We start from the raw sequence: 12300 nt of genomic DNA on the forward strand, positions 1-12300 counted from the left end.
CAATTTTTATACTTTTTAATTCCTTCTTCCTGTTTTTAAATACATTGTCTCCTTATTCATGTTTTCTATTAAATGAGACATTGCAGTCATACTTTTCTTTATTTGAACATATTGATGACACTTTGAAAACTTTGTCTCTAAATCTAATACCTGAACTCAGTCAGCTTCTATTAACTGTTTTTCCAGATATGACCCATATTTTCCTATTTCTTTACATGTCTATTGGTTGAAAACCAAACACATTAATTACACATTATAGCAACTCTGCACTTATTTTTATTTGTTGAGTGTTTCATCATTGTTGCTATTGTTTTGGTAATTTGACTAAAACTGAAATCCTTTTGCGCCAGCAGCTAGTCTTTTATAATAGTTATTGTTGTTGTTCTGTATATCTTCCTAAAAGTTTCCCATGTATCTATTGCAGAGCTTAGTAGTCTCATAATAAGTTGAAGGAGCCATTGTGTTCAAGTTAGTTAGGCTTCAACTCTGTCTGGTGATCCTGACTGAGTTGGTAAGTGCATTTACCAACTAATACTCAAATTATACTCAGCTAATACTCAAACCTTGCTTCATCTTTACTTTTTTCTGTGTTCTTTCCTGAATACTTCCCCATCAGCCATGGATATATGGAGAATTTATCCCAAATTTTCTGAGTCTCATTTCCAGGATCTTCCAGTTAAATTCTTGTCTTGTCTGCCACTTGCCCCAACTGAGCCTACAACTTCAGAACTGCAAAGCTTTGAGTTTTCTCTTTTCAATTTCTACTTTCACTGGCAGAGCATGGGTTTTTTTTCTTCCTCAGCTCCATATCAAATATGCCCTATCTCTTGCAGAAAAGCTGAGGATTTTTATATTCCTCTCCATTCTGATAAAATTATAGTTTTTTTTTTTCCTACTGAGCATTGGGAAAGGATAATTACAGAGAGGAACAGGAGCAACCTCGGGCAGGAAGACCTTTGACTCCCACCAATGATCCTAGTACTTTTTTTTAAAGAAACACTTCTCAATTTAATAATAAACTTTGGTCAATTTTTAGGGTCCTGAAATGGTTGTTTTCAATAATTTGGTGCCATTTTGTATATGGGTTGTTTTTCATTTTAGGTACAGAAATAAGGTGCCAACCTATTCATACCACTATAATTGAAAGTCCTCTCCACACCTTATTTTTATATCACCTGATTAGCTATTTCCATTAGTAATATGTTATAAAATCAACACTTATTTAGACTATGTATGTAAATTTATTTCTACAAAGTTCCTTTCAGTAGGTTTTCCCCCAGTAGAAAATGAGATATGTTCTTAGATGTATTTGCTTAACAATATATTCAATTTGTTCAGTTTTACTGGCTGCAGAATTCATCATTAGATATTTATTTATCTCTGTACTTTGAAGACTTGTTATTTTTTTTGTTGTTGTTTTTGGAATTGAGAATCTGCAGTAATGTTTATTTATTTACAGATAATTTGCTTCTTTCTCTGGATTCTTAAGTAGTCTGTACTTTCAACTTTGTATTTAAGTATCTATTTTTTAAGTGAGACATTTTAATTTATTTAATTTCTTTATGTATTCCTTTGTTATCACTCCATTTCCAATTAAGTTATTAAAAATAGTTCTTATTACAATGATCAAAGTCTGATTCTGATAAGTATCTAATTATTTTTACTTAATCTAAGAACTAATTTTGCTTCCTGCCTCCAGATCCTTACCAAATTGATTATGGTTTTAGTCAGTCCTATAAAGTATATTGTCTTTCCTTCACTCCTTCAATGCTGTTTCTGTAATTACTGTTAGATTTATTTTAGGCCTTTTCCATAATATAAATCTCTACTTCTTCTATCTCCATTTTCTTTCTATGTTATATTCTGGGTAATTTCCTTACATCTATTTGTTACGTTTCCCTCTTCAGCTATTTGTAGCCTGCCATTTAAGATACTAAGTAATTTTCAATTTCAGTATTATTTTAGCTTCTTTTTAGATGTTCTATTTGATTTTTAAAAAATATTTCCAAATTTTTTTCTCATAGCTCCAATTTTTTAAAAATTTATCTGTTCTCTTTAAAAATACTTATAATGTCTATCTCCTAGTCCCAATAGTTGAAGTTTTCATATATCTAATCCCCTTCTTTGTTGTCTGTATTAATTTTTTCTCATGTAATATTTCTTAAGCTTATATTCATTGATGCTTTATTTATATAGTCTGGAATTAGAGATGTTTTGAATTAGTAGCTACCAACTGCCGTACAGATGATTCCATGTGTGGATGGACACTTTATGCTGTTTCCCAATCCATGAAAATCTTATAAATTTGAGCCCTAATCATAAGTTATATAAGGCCTATTTTATGTATGAATTTCCAAAAGAGATTTTGCCACCTAGAAACCAGTAAAACAAACTGCATGATCTTCTCAGTTCGCCAGTAGAACAATATTTTCTGGTTCATTTTTTAGTAAGGAATTCACCCTTTCAGTTTTTTCCATATTTTCTAGGTGACAATAACTGGGGAGGAGGACAGCAATCTTAGTTGTAGCTTCCTGCTTTGACCTAGTTAAGATCTTCCTCTTTTACATTGATATTTCTCTGTAACCAAAAAGAGGACACAGCTAAAAAAAAAAAAATCCACTTATGCTGTTTTAAGAACTTGAAAAGCACCAACTATTATGATTCATAGTAAATGAAGGTATCCATTTAACAGCCAGATGGAAATTTACAGTATAACTATCTTTCCTTTATGGAAACCTCTAGACTTTGCCTTTGTATCTATTTGCCAGAAACAAGAGGTATACTGCTTTATTCTTACCCTGTCCACCAGTACTTCCTACACAAAAGGTACTTTGTATTTATTTGTCACAAAGTCCAGGTTCATTTTTTCCAGCCCTTATCCTCCCTAATATGCTTAGATCAATATTAACTGAGTTATCCTTCCAGTACAAAGATTTAGTCTGCTCATGTTAAAAAATTTGGCACCTTGCTCTTGTGATCTTCAATAAAGTTGAGATTTAATGTCATGGCCAATCATCGTTTTATTCCTGATGGAAGAGTTATTTTGAAGGACAAACTTCAGAATATCTCATATTGCCATGATATTTCTTAAAATATCAGATGTTATAAGAAATGCTTGGCACTTTAAAGAATTCACACGGAATTTTTTTGTTTTAACTTTCATCGCATTTATTTTTAACTGATACATGAAAAATTTGTACACATTAATGGGGTACCATGTGATGTTTCTTTTTTATATATATTTATTTTTTTAATTTTTTACAGACTACATTTTGATTCATCGTACACAAAACGGGTACATCATTTTGTTTCCATGGTTGTACACGATGTGGATTCATAACATTCATGTAATCATACATGTACATAGGGTAATGATGTCTGTCTCATTCCACCATTTTTCATACCCCACTCCCTCTCATTTCCTTCTATATAATCTAAAGTTCCCTCATTCTTCTGCATATTTTTATTTAGCTTTTAATTTTTTACAGACTGCATTTTGATTCATTGTACACAAATGGGTTACACAATGTAGATTCATACCATTCGTGTAATCATACATGTACATAGGGTAATGATGTCTGTCTCATTCCACCATTTTTCATACTCCCCTCCCTCCCATTTCCTTCTACACAATCCAAAATTCCTCCATTCTTCTCTCACTCCCCCCACCCATCACCCCCATTATATATCATTCTTCACTTTTCAGGGAAAACATTTGGCCTTTGGTTTTTTGGGATTGGCTTATTTCACTTAGCATGATATTCTCCAATTCCATCCATTTATTTGCAAATGCCATAATATTATTCTTCTTTATAGCTGAATAATATCCCATTGTGTATATATACCACAGTTTCTTTATCCATTCATCTGTTGAAGGGCATCTGGGTTGGTTCCACAATCTAGCTATTGTGAACTGAGTTGCTATAAACATTGATGTGGCTGTGTTACTGTAGTTTGCTGATTTTAAGTCCTTTGGGTATAAACTGAGGAGTGGAATAACTGGGTCAAAAGGTGGGTCCATTCCAAGTTTTCTGAGAATTCTCCACACTGCTTTCCAGAGGGGCTGCACCAATTTGCAACTCCACCAGCAATGTAAAAATGTGCCTTTTTCGCCACATCCACACCAACATCTATTATTGTTTGTGTTCTTGATTATAGCCATTCTAATTGGAGTTAGATGAAATCTTAGAGTTGTTTTAATTTGCATTTCTCTAATTACTAGAGATGTTGAACACTTTTTCATATATTTATTAATCACCTGTATGTCATCTTCTGTAAAGTGTCTGTCCAGTTCCTTGGCCCATTTATTGATTGGGTTCTTTGTATTTTTGGTGTAAAGTTTTGTAAGTTCTTTATAAATTTTGAAGATAAGTGCTCTATCTGAAGTGCATGTGGAAAAGATTTTCTCCCACTCTGTAGGCTCTCTCTTCACGTTCTTGATTTTATCCTTTGCTGAAAAAAAGCTTTTTAGTTTGAGTCCATCCCATTTATTGATTCTTGCTTTGATTTCTTGTGCTTTGGGAGTCTTGTTGAGGAAGTCTGATCCTAAGCAAGCACGATGAAGATTCAGGCCTACTTTGTCTTCTATTAGGTGCAGGATCTCTGGTGTAATTCCTAAATCCTTGATTCATTTTGAGCTGAGTTTTGTGCAGGGTGAGAGATAGAGGTTTTATTTAATTTTACTGCATATGGATTTCCAGTTTTCCCAGCACCATTTGTTGAACAGGCTATCTTTTCTCCATTGTATGTTTTTGGCTCCTTTGTCTAATATGAAGTGACTGTATTTGTGTGGTTTTGTCTCTGTGTCTTCTGTTCTGTACCATTGGTCTGCCTGTCTATTTTGATGCCAGTACTATGCCATTTTTGTTACTATTGCTCTGTAGTATAGTTTAAGTTCTGGTATTGTGATACCTGCTTTACTTTTTCTACTCAGTATTGTTTTGGCTATACGAGGTCTCTTGTTCTTCTAGATGAAGTTCATGATTGCTTTCTCTATTTCTATGAGGAATGTCATTGGGATTTTAATTGGAATTGCATTGAATCTGTATAGCGCCTTTGGTAGAAAGGCCATTTTGCAATGTTAATTCTGCCTATCCAAGAACATGGGAGATCTTTCCATCTTCGAAGGTTTTCTTCAATTTCTTTCTTTAGTATTCTGTAGTTTTCATTGTAGAGGTCTTTCACCTCTTTTGTTAGATTGATTCCCAAGTTTTTTTTTTTTTTTAAGGCTATTGTGAATGGATTGGTTTTCCTAATTTCTCTTTCAGAGGATTCATCACCTCTGAATAAAAATGCCTTAGATTTATGTGTATTGATTTTATATCCTGCTACTTTGCTGAATTCATTTATTAGTTCTAGAAGTTTTCTAGTGGAATTTTTTAGATCTTCTAATTATAGGATCATATCATCAGCAAATAGTGAGAGCTTAAGTTCTTCTTTTCCTATTCTTATCCCTTTAATTTCTTTGATCTGTCTAATTGCTTTGGCTAGAGTTTCAAGGACAATGTTGAATAGAAGTGGTGAAAGAGAGCATCCCTCTTGTTCCAGTTTCTAAAGGGAATGCTTTCAGTTTTTCTCCATTAAGAGTGATGTTGGCCATGGGCTTAGTGTAAATAGCCTTTACAATGTTGAAGTATGTTCTACTATTCCTATTTTTTCTAGTGTTTTAAGCATGAAGAGGTGCTGTATTTTATCAGATGCTTTCTCAGCATCTATTGAAATAATCATATGATTCTTAACTTTAAGTCTATTGATGTGATGAATTATATTTATTGATTTCCAGATGTTGAACCAACCTTGCATCCCTGGGGTAAAACCCACTTGATCATGGTGCACTATCTTTTTAATATATTTTTATATGTGATTTGCCAGTATTTTGTTAAGGATTTTTGCATCTATGTTCATCAGGGATATTGGTCTAAAGTTTTCTTTCCTCGATGAGTCTTTGTCTGGTTTTGGTATCAGAGTGATACTAGCCTCATAGAATGAATTTGGAAGGGTTCCCTCCTTTTCTATTTCCTGGAATACTTTGAGGAGTATTGGTATTAGTTCTTCTTTAAAGGCCTTATAGAATTCAACTGGGAATCCATCTGGTCCTGGGGTTTTCTTGGTTGGTAGGTTTTTCATAGCTTCTTCTATTTTGGTGTTGAAATTGATCTGTTTAAATTGTGTGCATCTTCCTGATTCAGTTTGGGAGGATCATATGTCTCTAAAAATTTGTCAATGTCTTCAATATTTTCTATTTTGTTGGAGTATAGATTTTCAAAGTATCTTCTAATTGTTATGTATTTCAATGGGGTCTGTCATGATCTTTCCTTTTTCATCATGAATTCTAGTAATTTGAGTTACTCTCCTTCTCTTCATTAGTGTGGCTAGGGGTTTATCAATTTTGTTTACTTTTTCAAAGAACCAACTTCTTGTTTTGTCAATTTTTTGAGTTGTTTCTCCTGTTTCAATTTCATTGATTTCAGCTCTGATTTTAATTATTTCCTCTCTTCTACTACTTTTGGTGTTGATCTGTTCTTGTTTTTCTAGGGCTTTGATATGTAATGTTAGGTCATTTAGTTGTTGACTTTTTTTTTTTTTTAATTTATGAGCTCAATGCAATGAACTTTTCTCTTAGTACTGCTTTCAGAGTGTCCCAGAGATTTTGATATGTTGTGTCATTGTTCTCTCATTTACTGCTAAGAAATTTTTTATTTCTTCCCTGATGTCTTCTGTTATCATTGCATCATTCAATAGCATATTGTTTAGTCTCCAGGTATATGAGTAGTTTTTGTTTGTTATTTTATCATTGATTCCTAATTGCATTCCACTATGGTCTGATAGGATACAAGGTAGTATCTCTATTTTTTGTATTTACTAAGGGCTTAGTAAGGGCTTGTGGCATAGCATATGGTCTATTTTGGAGAAGGATCCATGAGCTGCTGAGAAGAAAGTATATTTGCTCGATGATGAATGAAATACTCTATAAATGTCCATTAAGTCTATATTATTGATTGTATTATTTAGTTCTATAGTTTCTTTGTTCAATTTTTGTTTGGAGGATCTATCCAGTAGTGAGAGTGGTGTGTTGAAGTCCCCCACTATTATTGTGCTTTGGTCTATTTGATTCTTAAAATTGAGAAGGGTTTGTTTGATATACATAGATGCTCCATTGTTTGGGGCATAAATATTTAAAATTGTTATGTCTTGCTGTTTTATGCTTCCCTTAAGCAGTATGAAATGTCCTTCTTTGTCCCTTCTGACTAACTTAGGTTTGAAATCCACTTTATCTGTTATGAGGATGGAGACCTCTGCTTTTTTACTGGATCCATGTGCATGGTATGTTTTTCCACATCCTTTCACCTTTAGTCTGTGGATGTCTTTTTCTATGAGATTAGTCTCTTGAAGGCAGCATATTGTGGGGTCTTTCTTTTTAATCCAATCTGCCAGTCTATATCTTTTGATTATTGAGTTTAGGCCATTAACATTTAAGGTTATTATTGTGATATGATTTGTATTCCAGGTCATTTCGGCTTATTTTTGGCTTTTAACTTGACTTGGTTTCTCCTTTGATTGGCTTTTCCATTAGGGTAGTTCCTCTCTTTACTGACTTGTATTGTTGTGTTTCACTTCCTCCTCATGAAATATTTTGCTGAGAATGTTCTGTAGCACAGGCTTTCTATTTGTAAATTCTTTTAACTTTTGTTTATCGTAGAAAGATTTTATTTCATTGTCAAATCTGAAGGTTACTTTTGCTGGGTATAGGATTCTTGGTTGGCATCCATGTTCTTTCAGAGCTTGAAATGTATTGTTTCAGGCCCTTCTTGCTTTTAGAGTCTGGGCTGAGAAATATGCTGATATCCGTATAGGTTTCCCTTTATATGTAATCTGACACTTTTCTCTCAAAGCCTTTAAAATCCTATCTTTATCTTATATGTGAGGTATTTTCATTATAATATGTCTTGGTGTGGATCTATTGTAATTTTATGCACCTGGTGTTCTGTGAGCCTCATGTATTTCATTTTCCATTTCATTTTTCAGGTTTGGGAAATTTTCTGTTATTATTTCATTGAACTGGTTGTTCATACCTTTGGTTTGTATCTCTGTGCCTTCCTCAATCCCAATAATTCTTAAATTCGGTCTTTTCATGATATCCCATAACTCTTGTAGGTTCCATTCATGACTCCTTAACATCTTCTCTGTTTGGTCAACTTTATTTTCAAGATTAAATATTTTGTCTTCATTGTCTAAGATTCTGTCTTCCACGAGATCTATTCTGTTGGTGATGACTTCTCTGAGTTTTTAATTTAGTTTATTGTTTCTTGCATTTCAAGTATTTCTGTTTTTTTTTTTTTTCAGATTCTCTATCCCTTTATTTAAGTGTTCTTTTGCTTCCTGCATTTGCTCTTTTAACTGTCTACTGAAATGATCATGCATTACCTGCATTTGCTCTCCTATCTCATCTTTTGCTTCACGGATCATTTTAATTATGCAGATTCTAAATTCTTATTCTGTCATTTCTACTGCCATGCTGTCATTGGATTCTATCAAAATAGCATCTTGGTTTGTTAGGGACACTTTCTTCCCCTGTTTGTTCATATTGTTTCTGTATATTCCCCTCTAGTAGTGAGGATCAGAGGTACTGAAGTTACCCCCTGCAGGCTTATTGTGACCCTGCAGTTTTCCACTACCTCTCCTTTGAAGGGGAGTTCAACAATAGCAGCACCCAATGCAAAGAAAATGCAGCCTTGAACCAGACAGCCCCTATAAAGACTTTAATGTTATTGCAATAAACAGAATGAGTTTGATTACTATTTACAGTATTTCTAGTTGTGAATAAAGAGGATGGTATGTAGGATATAAGTGAGTAAATAGAGGTACCTGTCAAAGGGCCTCCAGTCTCCTATAGGTATCTCAGGAAGGGAGCTGTCCTTCCAATGATGGTGGCCACCCCCTCAGGAATAATTCAGAATGCCTGCACCAGCCTCCAAAGAAGCTGGGGAGCCCCAGCAAGGGTGCACTGAGTCAGCATGAGGGGCAGGTGCCGTGTCCCTCTGCAGTGGGGGTGGCTGGGTGGGCTCGTTAACCAGTGTCTGTCAGCAGTGAGGCGGCAGGCAAGCCCCATGTGATGTTTCAATACATAAATATATTGCATGATGTTTAATCAGGATAATCCTGTCTTAAGACATTTATCATTTATCAGAATTGTAAAAACGCATTGTTTAAAGCTTGTTCCATAAATTAACAGGGTCTTTGGAACATAGATGTCTCTTCAATAATGCTAGTAAGCAGTATTATTTTACACTATAGATTATTATATAGAACTGATGATTATTGAATTCATCTTTTGTTTGTGTACAGCTATGTCTATAAAGATATGTAGTTGTATTTTTTTAAATATTTCAGGAGTTATACTCTTTATGCTGTGGTGTTTAACCTGGATTTTCTCAGGCTCTGAAGCACTCCCTGGTGGAAATGTATTTGGACTATTCATTATTTTTTGTTGTGCCTTTCTTGGGGGAAAATTTTTGGAAATCATTAGAATACCTTCAGTGCCTCCACTTCCACCCCTTCTTGGTAAGTATGTAGCTCTCTTCTTTGTTGCTGACTGAATTTTTAACATTTTCTAGTTGGACTAGATATGATTTTCAGAAATATTTCAATTTAATATGATCTGTATAGCTTCTTGTTTAATATATATTTTAGATGTCAATGGACCTTTATTTTATTTATTTATATGTGATGCTGAGAATCAAACCCAGTGACTCACACATGCTAGGCAAGTGCCCTACCACTGAGCCAGAACCCTGGGATCTGTATAGCTTCTTTGTGTATGCATTTACTGTATATGTGTATGCATGTGTATATATGACTTTTTATATATGTATTTACTTTCTCTGCATACACACAAAAATTTTTCCAAAAAATTATTTTTAAAATAACTTGAATATCCTCATTATATGATTCTGGTTGTTCTATCACTTTATAAGATATTTTTAATTAAATTTGAATTTATTATAGAAAAAGAAAAATTTTGAGTTTTTGTGTAGATCATGTACCTTGAATACAAGATTCAAATATTATAGTGACTAGGGCACCAAAATGTCTGATTTTTGAGTAAGCTGTTTGGTCATCTGTACTATGTATATTTATGGATTCATCATCTGCCTCAACTGCATTAGGCCCTGTTTCTTTATCACCAATATTCTGCAATTCTCCAGCTGAACAGAGTAAAATTAGTGGAAGAATTTTTATAAGAAATGTCATATATCTTCTAAGTAATCAAAACATCTAAATTATTCAATGTATTATCAGCAGATATTATCTCTACATCATGTACCTAATGCCTTTTCTATGTTCATAATACCCTTTGAGAGCCTTCTAAGTATTCATCAAATCTTTTCCCTCCTTTCCAAAACTTGTTTTCTGTATAGCTTAGGCTGTTTCCTCTTTTGCATGGACTATGGCAGAGTCTTTTAACAGGTCTTTGTCTCCAGTGTTATCCCTGCCTAAATCATTAAAACCATAATGATTTTTAAACACAAGGTACATTATATCACTTCCTGCCTAAAATCTTTCATGGTGCCTTACCCTGGCCAAATGGAAACTTTCCATGATCTGGCCCCTCCAGCTCTTTCTTCCATTCCCATCCTTGTCCTTTGTGATCCAGCAACAATGAATTACTTATATCACATTTAGACATGTTGTTTCCTATCTTCATTACTTTATTCATGCTGTCTCCTCTTTTTGCATGTAGCTTGCCTTTATCCAAAGTAAAGAGAGACATTGTGTGTTTAAAGAGGGGAGTGTTTGTTTTTCTCTCTTGAAAACTCGAACTAAACCAGACATGCTTTATGTTCTTCCTTTCTTTTTTTAGGGATGTTACTGGCTGGTTTTATGATCAGAAATATTCCATTCATTGGCAAACATGTCCATGTACATACTACATGGTCTGCAACTTTAAGAAACACTGCCCTTACCATTATCCTAATACGAGCTGGGCTTGGACTTGATCCACAGGTAGATTTTCAAATGTATCTTGAATTATTTCAAATATTAGAGGCTGATAGGAAAGAAAAAGAGAAAGAATTTTTGTAATAGCTGTTCCAAATGGAGCAAACTAAGATAAAACAAACTAAGATAAAGAACAAAGACTTTGCTGAAGTACTGACACCTTAATTTCTATTTCTAGTCATCATTATTGTATGAAGAGAAATCACTGCAGTGTAAGATCTTTATTGGGTAGCATCTATAATTATTTACACAGAGAAATGTCCCTTATGCAGCACTTGCATTACTTGGGAGGCTCTTCTATGGAGAACTATTTACTTTTCAGTTAACAAAGGAAAGGTCACCCTATAAGATGCTTTTCTTTTCTTTATGGAGATTAAGAATTTCAATAATATATTTGTTTCATGACTTTTTCTCCACAGAAGCATGTTCCTGTGTTGTTGTAAAGCACATTTTAAAATTATTTCTTAAAATATTATAATATGGGGATCATAAATCTTTTGGGCTTTAAGAGGATGACTACACATGCATATAATAGCAACTCGGATAAATGTGGCAAATGTATATGTTTAATGGAATATTATCCCATGAGCATAAATAATTATAGGAAGTGATACTTTTATTCTCCAAAAGAAAATTTGAACCACTGAGAAAATTGAAAAGTCCTCCCTTTTAAATTAATTATAAACTTTAAAGTCTTTTTGGTATTTTGGTATTTTCTATTTGTAACAATTGATTTAAGCAAATATTTATTGCTAATTGGTGTTTAATGGGAAAATACCCATAAGATATTATCATTCTATCAAGTATTAGGAAAATTAAGGAAGTAGAAAGTTTACTTAATCATAAAGTAAATCCTTTAAAATAACTATAACAATATTTATAAAGTATGAAATTATTTATTATCCAATGTATGATGATATATAAAATGAGCTATATTAGAGTTTCAAGCCCAGTTGGATGATCTGGCCAAATAAGACTTAATGTAGTAAAAGTTTATTACTCAAAAGACTGTAATTCAGTGTTTGCTTAAATACTTTTCTTGTTGATCTTTGTAAATTTACCTAAATATTACTCTATATTTCAGGCTTTACAACATTTGAAAGCCGTTTGTTTAAGATTGTCTATGGGTCCGTGCATCGCAGAGGCATGTGCAGCTGCTATTTTTTCCCATTTCCTTATGAAGTTTCCTTGGCAATGGGGATTTCTATTAGGGTAATTTTTTTTCTCTTTTTTTGCCTATGAAAATTCACAGTTAAGGATGCTTGGTTTAAAACTATTAAATATTCAAAATATTCAAAATAA

General features: G+C 33.3%; 1 protein-coding gene across 1 annotated transcript in view; it reads left to right on the top strand.

Moving 5' to 3' along the window:
* Positions 1-12300, top strand: part of Slc9b1 (solute carrier family 9 member B1) — a 62665-nt gene that overhangs the window by 10445 nt on the left and 39920 nt on the right. Inside the window, exons 3-5 of the mRNA XM_047565997.1 lie at positions 9391-9561; positions 10862-11004; positions 12083-12210. Of these exons, the coding sequence (XP_047421953.1) occupies positions 9391-9561; positions 10862-11004; positions 12083-12210 (442 nt within the window). The remainder of the gene's footprint in view (positions 1-9390; positions 9562-10861; positions 11005-12082; positions 12211-12300) is intronic.

Source organism: Sciurus carolinensis, chromosome 10 (assembly GCF_902686445.1).
Source record: "Sciurus carolinensis chromosome 10, mSciCar1.2, whole genome shotgun sequence".
Taxonomy (NCBI): domain Eukaryota; kingdom Metazoa; phylum Chordata; class Mammalia; order Rodentia; family Sciuridae; genus Sciurus; species Sciurus carolinensis.